This window comes from Lutjanus erythropterus, chromosome 22 (genome assembly GCF_056507025.1).
Source record: "Lutjanus erythropterus isolate fLutEry1 chromosome 22, fLutEry1.hap2, whole genome shotgun sequence".
In the NCBI taxonomy this organism is placed as follows: domain Eukaryota; kingdom Metazoa; phylum Chordata; class Actinopteri; order Lutjaniformes; family Lutjanidae; genus Lutjanus; species Lutjanus erythropterus.
In genome coordinates, this window is record NC_139338.1 from 18819823 (window position 1) to 18846354 (window position 26532).

A 26532-nucleotide genomic window follows, 5' to 3' on the forward strand; every position below is an offset into this window, starting at 1 on the left:
TGTTAAAGGTGGGTTGCACCTCTTCCAGCACAGAGTCCATAATAAGCAAGGCTGGACCTTGCAGATGCCCCCCCCCTCCCCGTATCAAAGTCACTGCTGGCACCTTTTCTCATTTTTACAATCCCGCTGCAAAACTCATTTTTGTCTCCGTCCAGCCATGGGTGCGCTGGTTGGCTGCGCAGGCCATTTTTCACTTCACGCAGCTTGTAAAGCAGCCATATGGAAGGAGGGACCTGGCTGCACCCACACTGGCTCACTGTGGTCCCAATATTTCACTGTCTCAAGGTCATACGATATTTATATTTCCTCTGAGCTGTTTAAAAACTGTGTAATGAAACTTTTAACAATGTCTTTGTCGGAACAAAATAAATATACAGCATTAATCACAGCATATCATTAATGTCACTCCTGCTCTGGATGGATTTGGCAGCCTGTCCTGTGCCTCATTAGACTTTGACACTAATTAACAGTATTTTACTCGCTGAATGTGGATTTCAAAAAGACTGATCATGAATGAACGATTAATATTTTAATAAAAGTGACAGAAGTTTGCCTTTTAGATCATCTTTTCAGTATGAGGCATTCTGTCAAACACAAACACAAAGGCCTGTTAAACATAAAAAACACAATTTTTTGCCAGGAGAGTAATGAGGAGTAAAACTCCTGTGCATTTCCAATGCAACAACTGAGTGAAAGTCTGAAAAGCATCACACTGCAGCCAACAGAACACCCGAGCACTCTCTCTATCTCTCTCTCTCTCTCTCTCTCTCTCTCTCTCTCTCCCTCTCTCAGTGAGATATCACTTTAGTCCGTATCAGGAGGGATCATCTCTGCAAACCTAAAACCCATTTCCTTTCCTTGCTCTGCTTGCATGCTATCTGTCTGGTCGACTTGCTTTTTATTTCCCTTTTGGTGAAGTCAGAGATACCAAACCTCAGACTCAGAGGCAGCCTCATTTGCCTGATCCAATTTGCGAACATTCATACTGTTCTCTCAAGGAGGACACAACCCTGATTCAGTGCAAAACATAAATAAAAACAGAATGCAATGATTTGAAAATCATCTTCAGGTGAATGTCATGCAAAGACAAGATATTTCATGTTCAAACTGATAAACTTTAAACATGTTGAATTTGATACCTGCAAGGTTTTACAAAAAAGTTGGGACAACAGCAACTGGGAAAGTTTTGGAGCGCTCAAGAACATTTCACAGGTAAACTTATAACAGGTAACAGTATCATGATTGGATATTAAAGGGGCATCCTCAAAAGGCTTCCTAAGCATCAACATGGTGAGGTTCAACACTTCATCAGCCAACAGTTTAGGTTGACTCTAACATGCAAAGAGAAAGACATATATCAACAACATCCAGAAACGCTGCAGACTTCTCTGAGGCCCGAGCTCATCTGAGATCGACTGACGCAAAGTGGAAAAATGTGCTGTGGCCTGACTTTTTCTGGAACGTCCCTGCTTATTTCAGCAAGACACATTCTGCATGTCTTACAACAGCCTGGCTTCGTAGTAAAAGAGTTCTGGTCCTAGACCGGCCTACCTGCAGTCCAGACCCGTTTTCCTTTTGAAAATGTGCACTGATGCATTATGAAGCGCAAAATATGACAACAAAGACCCCGGACTGGTGAGCACCTGAAGTCGTATATCAAGCAAGAATGAGAAAGAAATTCACCGTCACAACGTCACAAGTAGTGTCCTCAGTTTTCAAACGCTCGCTGAATGTTGTTAAAATAAAATATGATTTAACACAGAGGTAAACAAGCCCCTGTCCAGACTTTTTATCAACATGTCACAGGCATACTTAGAATAAACATCATCAGTTTGAACATCAAATATCTTGTCCTTGTACTGTATTCGGCTGAATGTTTTTATATAAATAGTTAATGTGGATCGGCTCAATACAACCTGCATCTACTCTGTAAAAAAAGATCCACATTTCATCAAATCATCTTCATACCGAGCTGCAAAGTGAGCAGCATTAGCAGGAAGCCATTACATTCTCCACCACGCCATTCTTTTTTTTCCAACCCTGCAGGGCAACATCCACACACAAAAAAAAGACAAGAGCCACCATCCAACACACAGAGCCCGCTGTGTGACAAAAAGAGCACCATGAGCGATTCTAATCACATCACACATTCACACGGAGAACAGGGTCTTCCTCAGCTCTGGTTCCTTTTAATTCACACGCTGGAGTCTCATCTAGAAACACCAGTAGCAAATTTCACCAGAGTCTGGGAAAAGACCGTATCGAAAGAGTCGCTTTTACTGTGATAAAACAGTGTTTGAAGTGGATGAGAAATTGAGAGGTACTGAATGAAACGGTGTCAGTTGCTGCAGTGTTGTGGACGGGCCTCGGTACGGCGGCGCTGAGAGCTCGACGCAATCCAACTTAAAGGTCCAGCGTGTGAGTCGTTTATATCAACAGAGGGCGCAGGTCCTCTATGATGGAGGTCGCCATGTTGAACCACCATGTTTCTACAGTAGCCCAGAAAAGACAAAACAAACACTGGCTCTAGAGAGGGCCTTTATTTGCAAGGTCTGTGGCCACTAGAGGTTCTCCTACACGCTTTGACACGCTAAATCCTACACACTGATCCTTTAAGAAAACACATGAGCAAATAAAGAGAACATCTACATCAATTTAATACCACATGAAGGATTTTAGAAAAAGCTGCAAATACTTTAATGTTTAGTTCTGAATGCATGAATCAGATTTGAATAGGTAATCGTTTAGCAAAAGGATAACGCCACATTAACAACAAAATACTTGCTTAACTTGTAAATATTTGAATTGCCTGAGTGGAAGATCATTGCTTAACTCATACATACTCATGCTTTCTGTCAGAAAGCCCAGGCTGCCCCTGTCTGTCAGAAAGGGCTTCCTGGTAGAAAGCACTGAAGCCAGACATGTTCAGCATTTTTTCGTGTCTCCTAGTTGTTTTCCATCGTCTGTCTGTGCGACTTGCAGCACTTCTGTGTTTGGTTGTTTTTTTGTTCTTGCAGCGTGTTTCTGCAGTCCTGTTTGGCTGCGTTTTCTCACTTGGCAGATTTTTTTTTCTAAACGTGGCACATTGCTGTCAGACTGAAGATGTTTTCTCCATTTGTTTGCGTTTTGTTTATTTGCATGATTTTTCTTCAGATGCAGTGCGCTGAGCTTTCAGAGCCACCATACCTCAGACTGCTCAGAACAAATCCACAGCTCTGCCAGCTCTGTATGATTACTTTATGTTACTGCTTGACATCTTAAGACATTCAGCAGACAAGTGAACAGGACAGGCTGTTATGTTTCTTCTTAGCCTACATTAACAGCAATAAATGAGTTGAGCAAGAGATGCAGTTCAAGTGTCTTTATAATTCAGTATTACTCCACTGATGTATCACTTATCCTGTCAAAAAAAAGTGTACTGAGCATTGTATATATTTAAAATCCAAGAAAACGACATTATTTCCCATTCTTATTACTAAAATATTAAATCAATATAGCAATAATACATTAATATTGCTTAGGGCTGCCACTAATGATTCATTTCATTATTGATTAATCTGTCAACTAGTTTCTTCTTGTCAGAAAATGTTGATTAGTGTCCAAGATGACGTCCTCAAATGTCTTGTTTTGTCCACAATCCAAAGAAATTCAGTTTACTGTCACAGAGGAATAAAGACACATGAGTATAACCAGAATTTTGAGAAGCTGAAATCATGGAATTTGGACATTTGACATTTTTTCTCATAATATTTCCCAAAATGATTTGTTTTTCTTTAATCACAAGAATTCTCTTTTAATCAAATAATTGACTGATTGATTGTTGCAGCTTGTTGTTATTTTCCCATGTAACTAATTACCTTTATAATGCAAATATTGGTAAAGTAATTCAACTATAACATAAACCATGTAATTCGACAGTAACAGTCTGCAGCAATAAAACTGCACCAAAGTGGCTTGCATTTAGTAAATTATGCTGCATCTATTTCTTTTAGGGGCAAAGGCAAAATAAATTAATAAAAGAAAAGTGGTGAATATTAGTTTATGCCAGAGATTACACAGAGGTTACACAAGTGAGAGGGACAAATTATTCTGTATTATTTCCTGAGAGCTGAAACTAAAATATTCAGCATACAAATGCTGTTACAGTGTACTTATTTTGTTATTTTTATTCTTTAAAAGTCACCAGAATGCGGTTAGCCGTCTTCGAAGCTCACTTTTTTTTTGTAGCAAAATCCTCCCTATTTCTGAGGTCTGGAGGTTAGCATGTTTGCCCCGTGAAACCCCTCTAGATCCGCCCCTGTGAGAGACTGTTTTTAAGAATTTGTCAGTGAAATGAAACTTTGCTTTCATGGGAAGAGGCTACACAAAACACAAAAACACATGTGGGACTGTGACGAGCGAAAACTGTGACTTTACATGTGAAACGTGCAGAACAGCTTCCCTCTCTCCCCTGCGTGTTGACATCACCGGTCCACTACAGCTCCGCCTCCGCTCTCCGCTGATGCTGATCCCCCTCCTGCATCAGCACCATTTCTGGTATCCTCACATCAGGAGAGAGAGAGAGAGAGAGAGGGAGAGAGAGAGACTACCCAGCGAAGCAGAGCGGAGAGGCGTCAGACGGCCGCCACAGCATCCCGGTTACGCACCGTTCAGAGGCCTCGTCGACGGTTCGCAGCGCCACAAACAGCAGAAGAAGAAGTGCACAGCGCCGGGCACACACGGCCACAGCTACATCAGTGATGGAGAGCCTGCTGGATAACCCCATGAAAGCCGTCCTGTACCTGAAGGAGCTCACCACCATCGTCCAGAACCAGCAGAGCCTCATCCAGACGCAGCGCCAACGCATCGACGAACTCGAGCGGAAGGTGGAGGACCTGATCGGAGAGAACCGACAGCTGCGGGACCCCCACCACTACGTGCAGCAGCCCGCTCCACAGCATCACCACCACCACCACCACCACCCGACTCACCGCAGCGCCAGTCCCCAGGCGCCGGCCCACCTCCATCAGCACCCGGGGAGCAACAAAGCTGCGGCTCACCTCGGCCAGCAGGCGCAGCAGCAGCAGCCTCCACCTCCACCGCAGCAGCAGCAGCAGCAGAATCCCGGTCTTTCTGCCCAGACTCCTCCTGCGCCGTCCTCCCACCACCCGCAGCAGCTGCAGCTCGTCCCCACCTCGCCGCAGTCACCCAAAGCGAGCCAAGTCAGCCCGGACTCCGCCGAGGAGGACAAGCGGAGCCCCTGCTGCAAGTCGCTGGTTCCGCAGACTCCCACCGCGCTCTGCCGCTCCGTCGGACTGGCCAGGAAAGCGGAGTAAGTAGCTTTAAATGCTGTGTGCAATGCAAAAACCATCCCTATCTCATCCAGAGAGAAATATTAGGACTCCTTTTCCAGATAAAAACAAAAACCTTGATGCAAATCAAATTAAAATCTCCATAACAGTGTGTGACCTTTCATTAACAAGCAAGAAACTGCACAGTGTGTCAAACAATTTCACACAGCTGTCACTGGTTTCCTCTCTTGTTTTGTAGAACCCACATTAAAGTCTCGATATTGCGTTCACTGACCCTAATAAGATGGATATTTTAGCAGTGGCAGATTTTTCTTGTCTAAATATAGCAAATGTGTTTGGCCAGAAAACAATGTGACATCCTCAAGGGCCCTCAGACGTGATGCCACAGCCTGTTATCACCCAGGGGAGGTTGTCAGCACAACATTTCCCAAGGAAGAAATACAGGAAAATACACAATAAAGTCAGAAATACAATGAAGCAGTCCACGAAAAGATGGTGCTGGACTGCACATGATTTGTCTTTGATTAACTTCGCATCCCCTTGACAAGCTGAGGCTTAATTTTCTGACAGGTAATTCAAGCTCCTCCTTAAATTATTCACTGAGGAGTTGTCCTGTTGAATCAATCGCAGGCTTAATGGTTATTGATTTTGGGGATCCAAGCCCGTCATTTTAACAGTGGTGGTTTCTTAATTCTGCACCACCGCAGATAAGGGCTGGGTTACATCAACAAAGACTAATTTTTAAACCTGATTAAGTCTAGCTTTTACTTCAAAAAGAGATTAAATTGAATTCTGTTGCACCAAAACCGGAAACTCCAATTTAAAATTTGATCCAGTGATAACTTTAAACTCAGTTGAGGAAGTTTAACGTGCCTTTTTGAGATGAATTGAGCAAAATCAAGAATTTCCTCAAAAAACATTATGTGACAAACTTTGTTTTTTCTTTATTTTACCATATTGCTCCAAGTTTTTCTCAATGGAAGAAAAATTAGAGTTTCCCCGTCGAACCATCACAGGCTAACTAACTTTTAAGCTAGCTATCAGATAAAGTATCTGCTTGTTAACTTTTTAGCGAGCTAGCAAACAGTGTAAGATTTTGTTGACTTATCAACTAGCTAGCAGTGTAACGTTTTATTAACCGATAAGCTACGTAGCAAACAATGTAGACTCATAGTTTGTTAACATTTTGGCTCGCTAGCAAAAAACTTTTTAGCCAGCTAGAAAACAACGTAATGTTTTGCTAAGGAATACAGACCAGTCAAAATGTAACCCTCTTTTATTCTTATTAAGTCCCAACAGTACTCAAATTTATTTTTTATTTACTCATTTTGGGTGAGCAAGCATCTCCATACTGATTAAAGTCTATTTATTTTCAGTTTACATACATAAACTCTAGAGCTCTGCTTAATTTTTAATCTGGATTTACTCATTTTAAGCCTAGTTTTGCTAAACTGAGTAAAACTAATCTTAGATTGAATCATCTTTGTTGGTGCAGCCCTGTCAGAATGTTTTTTTTGGGTGACTTGCAATGGAGCAGAAGTTTGATTAAATGTCGCCCTCGACATTTTGGTTTCATCCCTTTCGACTTTCTGCCTGTTCCTGTGAGGTTACAGCTCTCTGCTTTTGCGCTCTCTTGTGCCTCCACACTTTGAATGTGGAATGAGCCGAGTTTTCTTTAAAATGCATCTGTTTTCCAGGCTCCGCTGCGGTAGCGATTTCACAGGTGCCGGGAGAGCGTCGTGACATTGTAAACACACAGTTTAAAACAAGCAAAGCACCAACTCCTAAAGGCATATCACTGACTTTCAGACAAATGTCAGCACTTTCACGTTGTTACAAAAAAAATAAACACCTACGATGCAGGTTCGATTGTACTGACTCTAACAGCTTGCTCCTCATTAAGACACGGGCTGAGAGAGGAACGTATCTGGAGGGAATAAAAGCAGAGACACAAAGACATTAGTGGTTATAAATCACACTTTTACAGCCTCTTCAGATTTGCTAATAAGCCTTGATAAGTTTGAGTGTGCTTCTTCGTAGATATGTTGTGAGTCAGTGTTGTATTTCTGGTGTCATACTGTGTTAATACCATTAAAATTCTGTTCTTCAAACTGATTTTTCCCCAAAAAGAAACTCAGAGATGAAATACGGCTGTGTGATATGGACAGGGATGACTAATGGTGCTTTCACAAAATTAACACAACATTTTTTTTTGATAAATAATCATCAGCAATGTGGATATAATGACTAAATGGGTCTAGATAAATAATAGAACAGCTGCTAGAACGGTCTAGTAAGTTTAAAAAATACATCACTTCACTGTAATGCAGCCTTTAAAAACTGCCCTAAGCTGAAATGATTGGCTGATTAATTGATTAGTTGATTGACAGGATACTAATTGGTTACTATTTTCATAATAAAACCATTTTTCAAGCAAAAATATCAGGTCTATTCTAGTTCCAGCTTGTCAGTTTTGAGAATTTGTTTATTTCCTTTATATTGTGTGTTTTTTTTGTGAATTTTTTTGCTGGTTGGACAGAAGCTTTTTAAAGACATGAACTTAGACTTTGCAGGAATTTTTTTCACAATTTTTTGGTTTGATAGATTAAAAAATTAATCCATTAATTGAGAAAATAATCTGCAGTTTAATGGAAAAAAAATGTTTGAAGCATTTACTATAACCTGCATCTTGGTGTGCGAATCAGTACTTTTTGATAATTTTCGGCATGTTAAAACGATAACATGACCACAATAATACTGATAATCATGGTAATTTTGGCCACTGTTATCATGATGTGACATTTTCAAAGTTTAATCTTATTTTCAAGTCTCACTTAATGTTTCTGTAGACTCCTATCAAGTAAAGACACTTTCATTTCTAAAAAAATGTCCTCAGTGACTCTCTTTATTAAATTTATTGAGTATTTGTTAAACGTTCTGTAGTCCAACTTTTAACAAATACTCAGTTAATTTATTTTGTTGATATGTTTAGGATCCCAATGGGTGTTTGTATGCTTATATGTGTGAAAACATTACCTTTAGCAAATAGTCAGTTCTTACAATAAGTTTGCATGTTTGTTGTCTTATAACATTTGAATAGAAGTAGATTTTTTTTAGATTTGGAAAATAGTATGTTTTTGCAGCCACTCCATACTGTAAATTTTCCTCATTCTTGCAAAACTGCAAGTGCAGCCACATTTTCTCAGTTGGATTGAGATCTCTTGTTGTTTTGAAGCCATTTGTGTGCAGCTTTAGCTTTATGATTACCGTCATTGTCTTGCTGGAAAGCAAATCTTCCAGTACGTTTCAGCTTTTTTGCAAACTCTCCATGATCTCCTTGCTGCATTCATTTACCCTCACGAAGCTGCAGAGAAGCATCCACACATCGTTTGATCAGTTACTGTAAATCCCCCTTTGATTCAATGTTGTAAAACAATAAAAACACCAAATTTTTATTTGCGCTGTATGCGCCTCAGAACTGTCCCGACAGCTGACTGTTCTTTGCTCGCCGCTATCAAGGTCACATGAACCGCCGCTGCCAAAGCCGCACACACTCATGCACACATGTTACACACATGACGCGGCGCACTGAGCCCCATCTGTTCCACTCGGCTGCATCTGCATTGTTTCTGTTAATCCAGATTGATTTATCGTGCCATTAAGACATAATTCCTAAAGAGCGCAGGTCAGGAATAGTATACGTTAGCATGGATACAAGAAGAATAAACAGTCTCTTCACATGGATTCACCCAGACATGAGCAAACACGCACAAAGATATGAGTTGTGCGAAATGAATGTCAGAGGGGGATTCAATAAGTGGGTTCATTCGTGATTTACCAACCGTACCCACTGACAGAATGATGAGAGAGTCAGAGAACTGGAGAGAGACAGAGAGCGCACTGTGCATTATCTTATCCACTATACGCTATGTTATTATGTTAAAGCAGTGATACATGAAAGGCAGGAGACGTGAAGCTGCATTGTAATTTACATTCGTAGCATTGATCCTGGTCAGACAAGATGGTGTGCCGCTGTGCTGTCAGTGCTGCAGGAGGAGGAATACATTTCTATTAGCAAACAGATGACAGGAACATGTCATAAAATTACTAATTAGGGTTTGAAGAAACGTGGATAAATATACAAACACATAAACAGACAAACCTTATGATACCCTGCATGAATTAAAGGGTGCTACTTCTGGTTGCTTCCTGTTACTGAACCAGCGTCTGTCAGAGTTAGCGGTGTGCTAGGTGTAATAATTGATGTGGGTTAAGGAACACTTTGACATTTTTGGAAATATGATTATGTGCTTTCTTGTCAAATAAATACAATTGTTTAATCCATGTAATAATCAGAGTTCTTTGTACAAAGGAGTTATAACAGGTTAGTCAGTCAGCTGAGGTGTTAGCTGGTGAATTTTGTTAGAGCCAGTGTTCAGTCTTTCTGCTAAGCTAAGCTAACCTGGCTGCTAGCGTTACACACAGACATGAAAAAGATACCAATCTTTTCATCCAACTTCATTTAAATAAGAATCATATTCTTTACTACTGAGGAATGGGATGATTTGAAGAAGTGGCCTCAAGTAGTACTAACAAACTGTGTTAGCTTACTGTTAGCTAGTTGATGTGGGACTTGCGGGACGTCTGCTTTGATAGTCATGGTTCTGTTCCACCTCCTTTTATAAAACTTTATTTCTATGATAGTACAGATAAGCTTCAGAGCTTTTCAGATTGGATGCTTCACTGTCGGAAGTAACTGAATTAGTAAAGTAACATTAGCTAAATATGCTACTGTACTTTATCTGAGGGCATTTCCTCAGGTTGTTCTACCATCACTTGATAGCAATGTAAGGAGTATTACCACATCATTTGAACTTTAGGAGTGTTAGTAGGTGAATTTTAAACCCATGGACAGATCCAGGTTAGCTGTATCTCTGTTTTCAGCCTTTGTGCTAAGCTAACTACTTGTAGTATTTCCCAAAATGTTAAAATTTCTTCTTTAAAACGGGATAGCATGTTCATATCACTGCTCTCTACCACCGAGGAATGGGATGATCTGAAGCAGTGGCCACAAGTAGCAGTTAGCTTAGCATTAGCTAGGTGATGTGGGACATCTGCTTTGAGATAGATAAGGTTCTGTTCCACTTCCTTTAATGCTGCTATATTTCTGGGGTTGGGAAGTCGTTCTTCTGACTTTGGCGTGTTCATGAATTCGACTAAGTGTAGAGAAGGGTTATTGTTGTTGCATTGTTGTTGTAGCATCACTGTGATGGGATGTTTAAAGTCACAGTGAAGATTCACGTTGCCATTTAAGTTTAACATAATAAAAAATACCAGCTATGCTACTGTATGTTATTTGAGGCCACTTCTTCAGGTCGTTCTCCTGTCCCTTGATAGTGAAAGACGGTGGTATGATCACATTATCCCGTTTAAGGTTTGACAGGCTGCATTTCCATATTTATTTCCCCAAATTCTCTAGAGACACGAGAAGAAACTTGTTGCATAATGCTAACTCCCGGATCAGTAAAAGCAATAACCAAATGTCACGTCCGTAATCCATGCAAGACATCATGGGACCATTGGACTAATAACATGGATAGGTCCTTGTGTTAATTAGTAAAGTAAGGAAACATGGGAGCAAGTAAGTCAATAAATAATCCCTTTAATACTGGGATATACTGGATTTCCAACTTAACCACCGTTTTCCCAGCTCATCTGTGTTTTTACTTGATTGAAAGGAAGCAGAGAATCCATTTGCAAAGCTTTAAATGAGAAATTAAATGCTCGCTCACTCACATCACGCCTTCCTCATCTCTTCCAGTGGCATAATTTGAAGAATGCAAATCAAGGCTCCCTTCAGCTTTTTTTTTTTTTTTTTTTTTTTGAAACTGTGAACGTGGTTTAAAAAGTTGTTTTCCATCCTTACAGCAGACTTCTGCTCTGGTATGAGCTCAAATTTCTCTGACGGAGAATCTGAAGTGTTGCAGTTGTGTTGCTCAGTCTGAGAGGGATTCTTAAGGGGCTTGTGTGATGTGAGGGAAGCTTTCAGCGATCCTGTCTACTCTTCTTTCTTCCTCTTCTCTCTGTCAACTGCACCTCCCACTCTCAGCTTCCATTGTTCATATGCTCATTTTCTCCCTGCCTCTGACTCCTTGTTCCCAGCCTACAAATGATACCTTCGTCCACCCTAACTCGTTACTCCTTCTCTCTCCTCGACTGTTTTTGTCTCTTCTCCCTTTAACTGAACTCGCCATGTATGTTTACATTGCTTTTCCTCTGCCATACCATCCCACCTCCAATAGGGCTGCAAAGATTTTTTTATTTTTGATAAAAAAATTATTTTACATTTGACATTGACCACACGACAGCTTAAAGCTATCTAATAATTGCATGTTCAAAAACTAGTGCTGCAATCCAAATAGTAAGACTGTATATTATCCGATCCTATTAATCCTATTTAATTCTTCATATTCTTCAGTCTACGGTTGAAGCAAGTCCTCGAGGAAGTGCAAGACAAGCGCAGCAACAATCGTAATAATCTCTATTGCCTTCTCCTTGGTTGTGTCTAGAAGGGGAACCTTAATTTGTGAAACTCGCAAGATTTGAATGCATCGTTGTGCACATCATACAAACTAATTTTCTTTTATATAATAATGTGACAAAGCTGGGTAGGTTTAGGGACAGACATCATTTGGTTTGGTTGGGTGGTTTAGATTTAAGATCACTCTCCCAAGTCTCAGCTTCTCTTCAAGACACAACCCTTCTCCACCTCCCTGTTCTTCTTTCTTACTATCAGCACCTTTCTCTACAGTAGCCACCTCTGCAGTCTGGATCAGTATTCAGTCCCACCCTCTTCCTATCAGGCTGTCCAACACTTAACCTATCTCCATGTCCTGGCTGGGCTGGAGCGTTCAGTCCGTCCCATTCTTTGGATCTCTGTATACGCTCGGGGGCTGCCAAGTGTTTGTGTTAAAACGCGAGACTGTGAAGGCTGGACCGTGTGTTCAGGAGGGAGCCGAGGAGAGTGACAACAAGCGTGGGCGTGTTGATGGCGGCTGTGCGTAAAGGCGCGTGCGTGTCTGATAGGCAGCAATCCCATTGCCTGAGGTGGAAATCCCAGGGTTCTCATATAGCTCCAGGTGCTTCTCTGCTGCTTCCCTGCCTCCCACACACTCTCGTAGATATATTAAGCCCTTGCTCTTACACACAAAACACTCACTAATGCACACAAACCCTAACATGCCACATGCCACCTGGCAGCATGTTTTTCCGCGTTGGCCCTGACTCTCCTCTGCGCCCACCATGCCCTGGTTTTCGTCCCTCTGGCCTCTAGCCGGAGCGCAGAGTGTTTGCCATCTCATATGCCATCTTCTGCCTGTGTGTGCCTCTTTCACGGATAAACTGGGCTGCACAGATAGCACTTAGAGATGGAGAGTTCAGCACACACACACACACACACACTCACACACGTACGTATATTACAGAGTATCCCTGCTGAGTACTTGCTGGATGCTGCAGTCTCCTCTTGTTCTGATGCTCTCAGATCAATGAGCCTGGAGGTTTGCCCACACAGGCTCCACCACCTTGGAGCCACTCTGGCCTCAGTCTGCAGATACTTCATCCTGATCTTAAAGCTAAACTATCTTATCCCAATATATGATGTGCATTTTAGCAGAAATAAACATGTTTACCGCCTGGACAAAAATGGTTTTGGTCTCTAGAGCTAAATCTCTGTTCATTACAACTGTGAGGTCAAGACCTGCCCTACTCTGACTCTGACTGGATACTGATCATTGCCTTCATTGATTTGGGTCTTTTGGATTGGGTAGATTTTTACATGAGGTGTATGATGGGGTAGGGTTGGGGTAAGAATATCAGATTAAGGTGATCTGAGGCAGAGTAGGGTGGGTCATACCTTCATCACCCTGAGGAAAAAAAAACTGCAAACCAGACTAACTTGTTTAAATTGTATTAAGGCTTAAAGTTATGCATAATTAAGGAGATAGCCTCTTTGAGAGAAAGGTGAGTGCCATCACAGGTGGCTAGCCACCAGGTAGCCACCATAGCTCCACCCATTCCTCACATCTTTGTCCATTTTTGGATCAGCTGGGAGTTGGGCAGCTTCAGGCGCTGCCAAGATGGCAACGACTGGAGTGGCTCTTCAGAAACATATGGATGATGTCGGGAAGACTATGTCCACATTATTGTTTAAACCCTAACTCTAAGGCTAGCGAACACATTAAGATGTGTGAACAATGTTAGCTAATTCAGCTAGCTGGACGACAGTGTCCTCACCATAAATAAGTAGTATTGTTCACATACTTAAAAGTGCCGTTCCATACATTTACTCGGCAGGCAATCTCTTGTACAAAGTGTCTGGCCCTGGCAGAGAGACATGGAGTTTATGTCTCATCTCTTCCAACAACAGTCACCTTTGGTTTCTTTAACCATTACCATAAAGCAAGCCATGGAACCTTTTAGTCTCTATTCATAACCAATGAGCTGGCTAAACTTTTTTTGTAATAAAGTTTGTATTGTTTATAAAAGAGATACAGGCAAACAGACAGACACAAACTTCACAGGACATTAACTCATAAACTAATATGCCTTCAGTAGCACATTTATGTTTTCAACAGCATTAACTAAAACATTTACATTATATGGTTTTGCACCTAGTGACCTGCAACAGAATCGTCAATGTGGACAATGTCCATAAAAGTGAGTAACCTCTGTTGACTCTGCAAAGAATATGAGGCCTGCCAACGTAGAGCAATCATTTTTTTGGCTGCTGTTAGGCCGGCCAGCCATACCCGTCATTGTTGAAGTGTTGGTTTTAATGAAGAATCATTACTTAACAGTAAAACCTATGGGGAGCATGGTACAGAGCATTCCAAAAACTCTGACAGACAAAATGAGACACAGTCCCAAAATCGAAGAATTTCTGGATATCCCTATACCAAATGCAAAGATGTGCCAGGAACTCCCTGGAGACAGCGCTTGCAATTTGGAGATTGTGTGGCTTTCATCATAAATAATTTGCAAGGTGTGCAATCTGTCCTTACATGCTTGGAAGGGGAGGGTGAGACAGAAGTTACTCAAATTCAACAAAACCTACACAGTGGTCCTTTAAAGTATGTATGGGTGAAATTACTTTGAGTCCAATCAAATCACACAAGCAAACAAATCATGAACAAGTTTCATCAGAATTGCACTCTGTGAAAGAAACACTCCTCGTGGAATCTGCTGACAGAGAGGTCTCGACATTGTTGAATTTTTTTGGACATGATTTTTTATTTTGCTTTCAGTGGCACAAATTAATTAATGTAACTTTGCTAGCACATGTTTCGGAGGCAGATATTTTAAAAACACTGGCATGGAAAAACTGAGACAATCAGAGTTGCTCAGTGCCCCTGGTGGTTTACCGTCTCTGGAGCCTGAAAGAAAAGAACCATCGCTTCACTGCGTGTTTGTCTTTCAACGACAACAGTTGCAGGGATTGAGAGAGAAGCATGATGAATGCAAGGTGTTCAAATGAACATGTCGGTCCATACTTCTCTTGCTCTCTCTGTCCTCCTCTCTGCATTTCCATTCCTGGAACCTCCTCCCTGCTCTTTATTTCACCTCCCCTCCCCTCGGTCTGAATGGGAATCACGTCTGCTCGGTTATGACAGGGTGGCTTGGCTCGGCTGCTGCTGGAATCCAAATCATGAATATCACATTTGGTGCGTAGTGCTTTTAAATTGCTTCATTTCTCAGAGGACGTAGCTGCCGGGTGATTCCTGACTCCCTGGTAGAATATTAGCTGTTTTCATGCACAAGTTGAGCAAAGACAGTCCCAGTTGCCGGTAATCCAGCCGTGTGTGTTCATGTACGTGTGCGTTTTGAAGATTGCATTTGGGTGTTAAAAGGATGAAAGAACAGCTGTTGTAAGGAGATACATGGGATCAATTTCTGTCTTTTTTCATTTATGTGGTGGTTGTGTTGTGTTCAAGGATGTTGCTTTGGCTTAGTGGACACCTCTGTTGGTTGGACGTGTTTGTTTGATCAAATTTAGGCTAGGCTTAGGGTTCTAACCCAGGACTTGCAGCTTTTCTAAACACCTCTTTTCGGTCATTAGAAGCTGCAGTGTTTATTCACTGACACACTTCAACCTAAACTGTACATTTACTGCCACACTGACTGCTTACAGCTAAGATTAAGTTTCTGCTCTGCTATGAACAGCACCGTCACTGTCTGTCTGCTGCTTTGCTCTCCCTTCCTTGCACGCCGCACACACTTACGCATTGTCCAATTCTTTAAAGGAGTTGTACTAAATAAAGTCCAGATAAAACTATTAAGGCAACTATTATTAAGGCAGGAATATGTTCTTTTGACACCATGTAAAGAAAAACATCATACCGTCACGTATGGATGTCACCTTAGTCAATCTTATCACCATTCCTGAATTAGGAAAACTATATAGAATTGTGCACAAGATTAATTAGAAATGCTTATCACTAAATCAAAAGTCACAGACTCTCTTGATTATATTTTAAGCAGATCCAAGACCTAAGTCCTCATGAAACCCCTGCAAACACAATTTCTTGTTTGGTCTCAATGTAAAAATACAAAGACAATTAGAAAGATTTCTGTGGATCCACATGTAGTATTTCCTATTTGTAAATGTCTGTTCTAGCCAGCAGCTTTTGATTGATGGTATATTTTTGGCTGTTGCATCTGATATTTTGTTTTAAAACTGGAGTGGATGATGGTTATGGAGGGAGGATGGTAAAAAAGCAACATACTGTAGCTACAAAAACAGAATGACAGGCTAAATAATTAGACAGATTAAAGAATAGGACAGGGACAGAATAATTTAATACTGAGAAGCCCCACAGGCCTGAAGAGTCCAAATGTTGACCCACTTTTCCTCATAACTTGGCTCAAATGCAAAACAGTCTCTTTTTGGTGTCCTCGGCCTGTTTGATTCCCAATCAATCAAAATGACAAAGTTTGGCTCAACCATGAGTTTTCTCCCCAAACATGCCTCCCAACTGGCAGTCTGCTGTCACTTGGGCAAGACGCCCGACTCATTGAAACATAGACGTGTCATCCTCGTCCTTGACACTTCCTAATGCCTCGGATGACATCATCTTTTATATGTAAATATACTGCACACCCACATTACGGCTCTGCATAAAATCTGAATACGTCTTATGCTGTTAGTCATGTTACACTCGCTGCATAGTGAGTCGCCTCCTTCATGGTTGGAGGTAAGTTATTCACCCATCTGATTGATGCATTGTAATTCTTCTTCATGCTAATGAACAGTATGCCTAATTAGCAATCAGGACGGTGTGTGCAGAATTAGTATGCAATCTACATATTTCAGAGTTGTGGTTGCAAATGAAAGGGACTTTACTCCATCTGATTGCGTAATCTAAGCAGATAATTTGATTAAATAATCAAAACTCTCTTCAGATCCATGCAGTTTTATTATTATTACTCTGACAAAAATGATAAATATTAAGTTTTATTATGTTTAAATATGAAATTGTCAACTCGAGTAAATAATGTGTACTTTTGACACCTCTGTTAGTGAATCCAAATACATAATATTTTAAGGAGGCAGCCACTTAAAAGGCACAATATGTAAGTTCTGTCACTAGGGTTTTTTTTTCACATTAAAACAATAACAAAAACATGGGATCATGGGAGTTATTGTCTCTCTCACACTCTGGTGTAGGCTATCTGATGATTTTCAGGAAGTTATAACAACTACCAGCTGGCAGTAAACACACCATTACCTTGAATAAATTACAGATTTCTCTGGGTTTGACCATTGTTGGAGACATTTGGGATAATGTAAGTACACAAACTCAACAAAATATATAACATAGGTCTAACATTTTTAGACATTTTAAGTGCAGAAGTGTTACTTAAATGTAGCTTTAACAGCACACATGAATAACAGCTGTTTTTCATTGTGGAAATAAGAAAAAAGTGATAAAATCTGCAGAGAAATGTAGCACTTGATAATACACCCTCATATCACACTTTTAATGGCACTGCAATGCAATATAACCTGTTTTATCTTTCATAACAAAATGTGCTATTAGCAGTTAGCGGTTGCTAATGTATGTGGTGTTGTAATAAAATGTGTCAGCCATAGGCTAACCGACTACATACGTCTTGAAAATGATGCGTAATTAAAGTGTGTTACTCCAGTGTTTGTCTTTCTAAGATGGTGGGAGTCTTCAGGGGCGGATAATGCTGTGGCACGACTCTCACTGGTCAGCGAGCTAATGACCTCTGCAGCTGAGGGAAAAGGGATCTTTGAAAGCAGGAACCATGTGCAGTTATGGAAAAAATGTCCGCCCATCTGTCGCAGAGATTTCACCTCCTGAGAGCTTAGCACTGAAAATCCCTCACCAGACAATCCTAATTGTTTTGCACCCTGTGTACTAGTGTGCATCTGTGTATTTGTGTGTGTGTGTCCAAAGAGGGTTAGGCGAGCGGCTGAATTATGGGCTTGTGTTCTAGCTGAACATTTTGAAGAAGATAGACTTGTGATTTTCTGACTAATTTTGTGATCTAAATTTCTAGTATTTTCTATTAATTAAATTACAGGCTTATGGTCACTGCAGTATTAAAGAAAACAAAGCATTGCCATGAAGTTATTTTGTTTCTAAAATCAGTTCAAATAAAAAAATGACATAGTATTTATTGGTAACAGCTGTATAGTTGGCTAATGATGGTAAAAATGAGAAAATGCAAGACATATTTGACAATGTTTTGATATCAGCTCTTGAAATCAGAAAAAAAGCTCTTTACATTATAGCTGCTTGGGCTAATGTTAATGTTAGCTTCATAGACTGACAGTGACCTACTGGATTTTAGCCGCTTGAGCTAACTTTATATGTTTGCTTTACAGGACAAACTGCTTCACAGCCTCAAATCTCCACTTTAGCAGCTTAAGCTAACTTCAGCGTCCGCTTCACAGACTGGCACTGCACTTTAGCTACTTGAGCTAACTTTAATTTTTGCTGCACTGACTGAAAGGACTATACTTCAGCTGCTTTAGCTAGTTTTAACGTCAGCCTCACAGGTTGACAGAACTTCTTCAAACGACCAAAGCTGAAGCAGCTTGAGCTAACTTTAGCATTAGTTCCACAAACTGACAGGACAAACTTCTTCACATCCCCAAATCTGCACTTTAGAAGTTTCAGTTTACCCTTGTCAGTCTGTGAAGCTAGCATAAATGTTTAGTTTAGCTGCTTGGGCTAACCTTAATGTTAGGCTCACAAACTGACAGCATGTTAGCTGTTTGAGCTAACTTTAATGTTAGTCTGACAAGGACAGGCTGCTTCACATATCCAAATCTGCACCTCAGCTGCTTGAGCTAACGTTAGCTTCACAGACTGACAGGAAAAGACTACTTCACAACCTCAAATGGAGGAGGTCTCAATTCAGAGCTCTGAAGGTGAAACGCTTGAAATGATGACATGATGTGCTTGAAAGTTTAACTGGCAGACTCAGACATCTCTGTCCATCAGCTGTCTGTCATTTAAATGTGTCAGCTGCCAGGCTATCTGCTCACTACCTGCTAGTTTTACTTACAGAAAGACAACGCCAGTCTGTTGGTCTTTTATCAACAGCAGAAAGACACTGCTTTGCTCACTCATTAATTTTTCAAACGTCAAAAAAGATACAAACTTGTGTTTCTTCTTTCTTCAATCTTTGAACAAAATATACTGAGTAAACATGAGAATATTTTTTTTTGGTCAACTCTCAATTTAACGTTAAATAAGTCAATAAAGCTGAGGAAATTATAATTCAGATTTTCACTGGCTTGAACTTTCACTTCCTCTTGCTTGTTAAGAAACTAATTATGGGGGTGTATAATAGCGCTTGTGAGCTGAAAATTGCACACTTTCAGATTTGATATAAAAAAGATTTATTGTTCAGCCCAAGCTCAAGTTGCAATAATAAGGTTTCTCTCAGACAAGGTTAGGGTAGGATTCTTGTATGCATTATTATTTACAGTTTACAGGCTACTATTTGCGTTTCGTAAGCAATGTTTGGTATGTGATATACTGTCATTTTAACTTAGTGTTATTGGGATTTGTTAGTTGGCCATTGCTCTCTATCCAACCTAATCTCCATGCTCGCTGTTGCATTGTATACTGAAACAAACACGCCCATGCACGGACACACACTTGCCCGGGGAAATGTCAGGTATGGTTAACTTTACGACCCAGAGTAATGTTCAAAGCCATCCACCTAAGGCTGCAAGGCATTGCAGAGCTGATCGGAACAGGCACAGCATGTCCAATCGGCTTTCCTGGTCTTTTCGACATATAACACAAAGCCTCAACCAAAGCTAAGGCATGATTTATTGTACTGTGCAAGAGATAAAACGGAGGCTGTATCCACTTGGCTACTAATTTATACCCATACTCTGGCATTAGTTTACATTCTTCACACGCATGGAGTCAAAATCCTACACCCAATTACTTTGTCCTTCGTTTCTCATCTATCAATTTTAAATGCATGTGTGCTTTCCTGCTGTTTTTGTTGTGTACAGGAATGTAAGAATTACTTTAAAAATGTATTCCAATACAGTTTCTAATTACATGTTACATGTAGTCAGTTAGCTAATCCAAGTATTAAAGTAATGTAACTTTAATCCTACCCTAACTTTGGGATTACATCATTATCAAATTTGGTGAAACTGTTTAGCTCAATATAATGTTTTGTGTTTGTTAGTGGGGCTTGTGCTTAATGTTAGCAGTTGCTCTATGTGTAGCTAAAGTTAGCTGTTGTTCTGTGTAGCTAATGTTAGCAGTTGTTCTGTTCAGCTAATGTTAGAAGTTGTCCTGTATAATTAACTTATTAATGTAAAAATGTGAACAAATTATTAATTGGGAGTGCAAACCTGGCTATGAAATATTTCTGCTTACTCACATGATAACGTTAGCTATAAATCAGGCTATTGTTTAGTTGCTAGCTTGATTACACTCAGTAATCCAACAAATATTTGCATATAAATTACTTTTTAAATTAGTGTGACAGTGTGTGAGTGTAATTTAAGCTGGAGTAGCTAGATAACATTGATGTATGCAAGCTAATACTGCATTTCTTTGATGGCTAGAGTCTTCTTAGCTGAACTTAATTCCTCCATGCAGCTAACATTAGCAGATGGTCTGTGTGGCTAATGTTTGTGGCTGGTCTTTCTTGTAAATATTTTATTAAATTAGATACTGAGTCATTGGATGATTACAGCATTTTCACAACTTAATTCAGAATTTGCACTGTACTGTGATGTTTCTCTTTTCTGATATAAAGACAGAATAACGTTTAAATTTCCACCCAGTGAAGCATTTTTCACTAGATTCCATAATAATGAGTTCATTGTAAGATTAACAAGTTTTATTGAGACCAGAGTGATGTTGGCAGACTTTGCGTGGTAGTATATTGTTCTTTATTTAAAAATGTATTTTAAAATGGTAATCCTCCTAATAATCCCCATTTTTACTAAATGCATCTGTAATATGATTACCTCTTTGTTGGAATACAGTTACTGTTTTTGCATCTTTATTATGTAATCCCATTACGTGTAATCTGTTACTCTCCATGCGTGGTTATGCCTGGTTATGCCTGGTTGTGTAATATTATAGACGGGGTTGCTACCTTACATTAAATACTTGAGTGCAGAATTTAATCTTTTCCTGGAGGCTGCAGGTGAACTGACCTGTGTGGGTGCCCCTGCATTAAATTTTGTGCTTATTTATGCCTTTATTAGTGTGTTACCTCGCGGCATTTATGAAGCATTTGGGTTTTCCATATAATAGATTGTCTTCACATTCAGATGACCATAAAAGCATCTTGCCCTTCCCGTGCACTGTGGTTACATCATCAACGCCCCGTCTGTCAACCCCTTGATGCCGTGATTACATCATCAGGTCCACCAGTGCCAGGGGGAGGAGCTGATGACGCTATCAGTGATGTCATCTGAGGGTTTTATGATAAAAGAAGAAATGCGATGAGCAGGTCATGAGGTCTGAATGAGTCATACGTGTGGGAACTGGAGAAAAGAAGTTACAGTATGTGGATGATGTGGTGAAAAATCAGCTTTCTTTTCTTTTTTTGTCATGTCTCCCCCATCATCTGCCTACATCCCTTCCTCTTTCTCTTACTTGTTAAGCGCAATTTTTCTTCCTTGTACAGAAAATCAAAACCCTCATCTTCTGTGCCTCCCCTCAATGAAAATAATTTACTTCAGCAGAAAATGTATGGCTGCTGTTGCTGATCTGGCTGATGGGATTTGCCTCATCAGCCCGGGCCCTGGCTCATACATGACAACTACACGTCAGTTTGATAGCTGTCAAGCATCAGCGTGAAGCGTGGAAGATATCTGTGAAATCTGACCCACTGCCAAGTCTTCAGCAGATGGCCCTGCAGCAACACAGTGTAGCGTGATGGGCTCGATATGAGCTGCTAAAACTGCTCAATAGTGGAGGCACCAGCTGGAGATCAGATGAAAACAAGAGAAAAAGCTTCTGCTTTCATGGGAAAATGACTCACTACAATGCTTTCTCTTTTTTTCTGCTACTAGTCGAAATTTATCCTTTTGTATTTTCCTCATGATGGTAGCAAACATCTTGTAAAAATGTCTGACAGTGGTTTCAGACTACATGAAACAGCTAACTAGGATTTTATAGATGACATCTAAGTATTAATAATCATAATATTAATATTGCACATATTTCTAACCTCGTACCCTCGTCCTGTCTGATAAATTTGGCCATGCTTGAGATCTTTTACTCAAGTCTTGGTGGGATCAGTGGGCAGAGTTAAATAGCTCCAGCAATTCAGAGGTGCACAAAATTAACTTTTCCACCATTCTTCTTAATGGTAAAGTTGTAGCGCCCATATTCCTAACTCTAGTGAAAACCCGAATCAGAATCTTATGTAGGGTGGTATATTCAGTTTAGTTAAATTTGAGCCAGTCACAGTTAAACCTGCAACGACAACTCAGCAAAAAAGAAACGTGCACGGCTAGTTAACGCTGATGTTAGCATGCTAAGCTGCGTTTCTTTGATGGCTAAACTTAGCTGAACTTCCCAAGCTGTCACATACTGGAATCCCTGAGATGTGTCTTATTGTTGCATACAGTTTAGATAAAGAATAAAATATTTCAAAGTAGAAATCAGTCCTGTTCAGTTTCAGTCTGTCAAAATGTTGCAAAAAATTTGGGCAAACATCTGCATGTTCTCATTTCTAACACAAAGTAGAGATAAATCCAGCTCAGTCTCAGTCTTCTTTCAATCTTTCAAGCTGCAACTAACTAGCTAGCCAACAATGTCTGCTAAATAGCTAGCAACATTAGCTGAAATTAAGGTTACTATTTCGTTTACTTCCTTTGTTATGCTGATCCAGCGAGTACCAAACCCATATATCTGTCACAATACCGCAAAACTGTGGTGAAAGAACAACATATTAATTTCCTAACACAATCAGGTCCAGTAGAAATACTTAAATCTCAGTGTGAAAGGATAAAATCTTGTTGGTAAAAAATATTTCTGCAACTCACATGATGACTAGCCAGCAAAAATTAGCTAAAACTAAGGCTGTTTTTTAGTTTGCAACCTTGTTACGCTGAAAAACTCAGCCTATTTGCATATTAGTTAAATCAATATGAGAATAATTTCAGTTGAAGTAGCTAGCCAACAGTGTTCGCAAGCTGTTTCTTCATTTCTATTTTTTGTGGTGAAAGCCTTTACCAGCTCTTTCTCTGTCATGTCTGCCAATGTGCACAGCCCAGCCCGCCCCAGATATCTGTCACAGTGCTGGCTTTGGTTAAAGAACAGTATATTTTAATTTCTAACACAAACGTGTCCAGTAGAAATAAATCCAGCTCAGAAATCCTTCATCTGAAGGAGCTCTTGTCTTGACTAGTGAGCACCAGGAAGCGGCTCACTCCTGTTCTTCTCCCTGGGCTCAGCTCGCTCCCGCTCTGCTTGTTTTCCTCCTTCGTCAAAATCTTCTCTTTTAAGTTTTATTGAAGGGGGACCAACAGTTTGGAGTTGAGTTGAGGAAGAGTGTAAAATGCTGAGAGCCTCGAAAGAACCTTTGAATTTTTGGGGATGACATCAACATCCGACATGTGCGTTTGATATTTTGGTGTATGATTTTCATCAGAAGTCACGTAGCTGCTGAAAATATCCCAAAAAAGATGACACACTACTGATATTTGGCCTAATAAAATCTTCAAACAGGTCTTCGCTTCTGCTCTCTGATCACAAGAAGTGTTCAAACAAACATGATGCAGCATAAATGATCGTGAAACGGTTCTATATTTACTGTCAAGTGCCGCAGTGGAATCAAGTAGGCCACAGTGAGACAGACAAAGTGTGAATAAGGCTCAGCTTTCCTGGCACTGCCACCGTCAGGAGTTTTTTTTTTTTTTTTTTTTTTTTTTTAAAGGATCGAATACAAGGACGAGCCGCTTTTTCTCCCTCCTTTGTTTGCTTCTCCTCTTGGGAAAAGTGGTCTTGCTCTCTCGTCCATCTCCAGTTCTCTCAGTCTCGCTCGCAGAAGGCGAGCTAAGCCGCTTGGGATGGCCCGCGCTGACGTAAACCTTTCAAGGAAGCTTTTTTTAATTCACTGTGCGTGTGTGTGTGTGTGTGTGTAAAGGAGTTGATATGGTGGGCTTTCAGGACTGAATTCTGAGGTGTGTGTGTGTGTGTGTTTGCTGCTGTGCTCATACAAAACGTGTGATTTAGTTCAAGGATATGTTTCGACTAATAATCCACAGCACAATCATGTTTAATACATCATTTTAACCTCTCTCTCACACACACACACACACACACCGTCATGAAGCTGTGTGTGTGTGTTGAATTTATTTCTCTCCGAAAGCCTCACACACACTTCCAGCCTGTAAAACACAGTGATAAACTAGCACTTACAGCGACTGCCAATTTGCCAAATGGAAGTGAAGTATTACGAAAAGATTTTGAGTGTCTTTTTTTGATTTAACATGATCAAAGTGCTTCTAGTAATACTCCCACCAGACGAGTTAACTTGTGGAATGCATATCATATATTAGACGACCTAAATTAATCTCAAGGATTGCCGATGTGGAGAACCTGCTCCTCTATTTTTTATCTTTTATAGGTGTCAAATAAGTGTGCAGCACCGAGAGAGATGGTGCTTTTAAACACATTTTAAATAGGAGGTTATTTTCCTCAGGATTTATTTTAAACCCGCCTTACTGATGCTTATATACGCTCTGAGAAACACAGGTTCCTGATATAGAACCATAAAGCGTTCCTCAGTTTGTCCCCATAAAGCAACCCTTTTTGGTTCCTTGTAGAACCTTATATAAAGATTCCATTTAAAAACCTTTCAAAGAGCTCTACCTAGAACCCATAATGCATTATACCTTGAACCATCTGAGAAAGGTTCCACCCAGTTCTACATAAAACCCTTCTAAACTGTAATACTGCCACCCAGACCCCTTCTATCCAGAACCTCTCCAGCTTCCAAGGGTGCTAACAAGTTTTTGTGGTTCTTCTGATAACCTCTTTATATTCCAAGTTTTTTTTTTTAATCAAGAACACCCTCAAAGGCTTCTACTGAGAACCTTTTTATATTCCACAGGTTCTTATCTAGAACCCACCAGGTTTGTTCTACCAAGAACCCATTCAAGGGTCTCTAGGGGGAACCCTTTCATATTCCCAGGGTTTATTTAGAACAAACTTGGGAGATTCTATCAATAACTGTGTTATATTCCAAGGGGTTTAAATAGAACCCACTCAGGGTGTTCCACCAACAACTTTTTATATACCAAGGGTTTTATCTAGAACCCATTTAGGGGCTTCTACAAAAGACTTTTCATATTCTCATTTTTTTTTATATGGAACACACTCAGGGTTCTACCAAGAATCCTTTTATGTTCCAAGGGTTTTACTGAGAACCCATTCAGGGGGTTCTACTGTATTCCTTTTATATCATGGTACAAACATGTCTTTGTCCAAAAAGCATTCTTTGGCGAAAAAGGATTCTTAATAGAACCTTTAGTCTTAGAAAGAACCCCTTCCAAAAAGGGTCCCTCAGAAACAAATGGTTCAGTGTAGAACCTTTCAGCCATCTAAGGGCGTTAGCAGAACCCAGCCAGGGGTTCTGCTGAAAACCTTTTTATTTTCCAAGGGTTTTATTTAGTAGAACTCACCAAAGGGGTTCTACCTTTTTATTTTATGCTACAAAGAACCTTAAATGAACCCTTGATGAAAAAAAGTTCAAGGATTTCAATAATCACTTCAAAAAGGGTTCTTAATGGAACCCTTGGGCTTGCAAAGAACTGTAGACAAATTATTTTTTCAGAATAGGGTTCTTTAGGTGGATAATGGTTCTGTGCCTGACCCCAGCCCTTCAGGAAGAACCCTTTTGGCAGAGTATAGGTTTTTCTCTCTCTTTCCAAAGTCATCTCTTGCTTTGTCTTTGACCTCGACTCTGTAATGCATTTATTCTAGAACGCTGCATGAGAACAAACATGGAAATGAAATAAAGGCAACAAACACAGAAATCCTTTTTTTTTAAACAGGCAGCTCTGCCTCAGTCGTACCGCTGCTGTTAATATGTTTGCTTCCTCCAAGGTCAGTTGTGTTTGTATTTACCATGTGTGGCCTTCAGGGGCAGCCTCTAATACTGCACATTATGTTACTTCAATGAGCGAACATGTTCACACTCACAGCTATGTTTTTTCCTGTGACTGCCAAGGAAATGGTCTGTGAAAACTAATCCATCAATTATTGTAGGCTTTGATCCCCCCCCCTCCCTCTCTCTGCGTCCTGTGCTTCAAATTGTATCACTCCGGCGTGCACGGCTCTCTTTCCGCCTTGAGCCCAGTTGAATCAGCCGGAGAGCTATTGACACAGCAAAGCTGAATTCAACACAAGGAGGAGCGCATCGACAAACACATTAGACACGAGAAGTTAAAACAAAATACAATGAAACCCCGGTGCGCAGATTATGCTCTCCCTCAAACAGACCCAGTGTGTGGAAGAGCTTATAAAAGCTTATAGATTTTTTATAGGTGGTATTAGTGAGTTTAGAGCGTGAGGGGAGCTGAGTCAGTGGTGTGGAAGATCAGAAAGCAGGTCATGCGAGTTCAGTTTAATCTTCGGCGCCTGCGTTGATCAAACAGCGCGCACTGTTCGAGGGCGGTGCGTTTAAAACTGGAGGCGAGGCTTTA

At 40.4% G+C, this 26532-nt stretch overlaps 1 protein-coding gene across 2 annotated transcripts in view; it reads left to right on the forward strand.

Annotated features, from left to right (window-relative positions):
- The first annotated feature begins 4546 nt into the window (after positions 1–4546).
- iqsec3a (IQ motif and Sec7 domain ArfGEF 3a) overlaps positions 4547–26532 on the forward strand; it is a 153544-nt gene continuing 131558 nt past the window's right edge. For both annotated transcript variants that reach the window (XM_084711497.1, XM_084711498.1), the window contains exon 1: positions 4547–5311. In XM_084711497.1, coding sequence (XP_084567623.1) covers positions 4740–5311 — 572 coding nt within the window. In that variant the 5' untranslated portion in view covers positions 4547–4739. The remainder of the gene's footprint in view (positions 5312–26532) is intronic.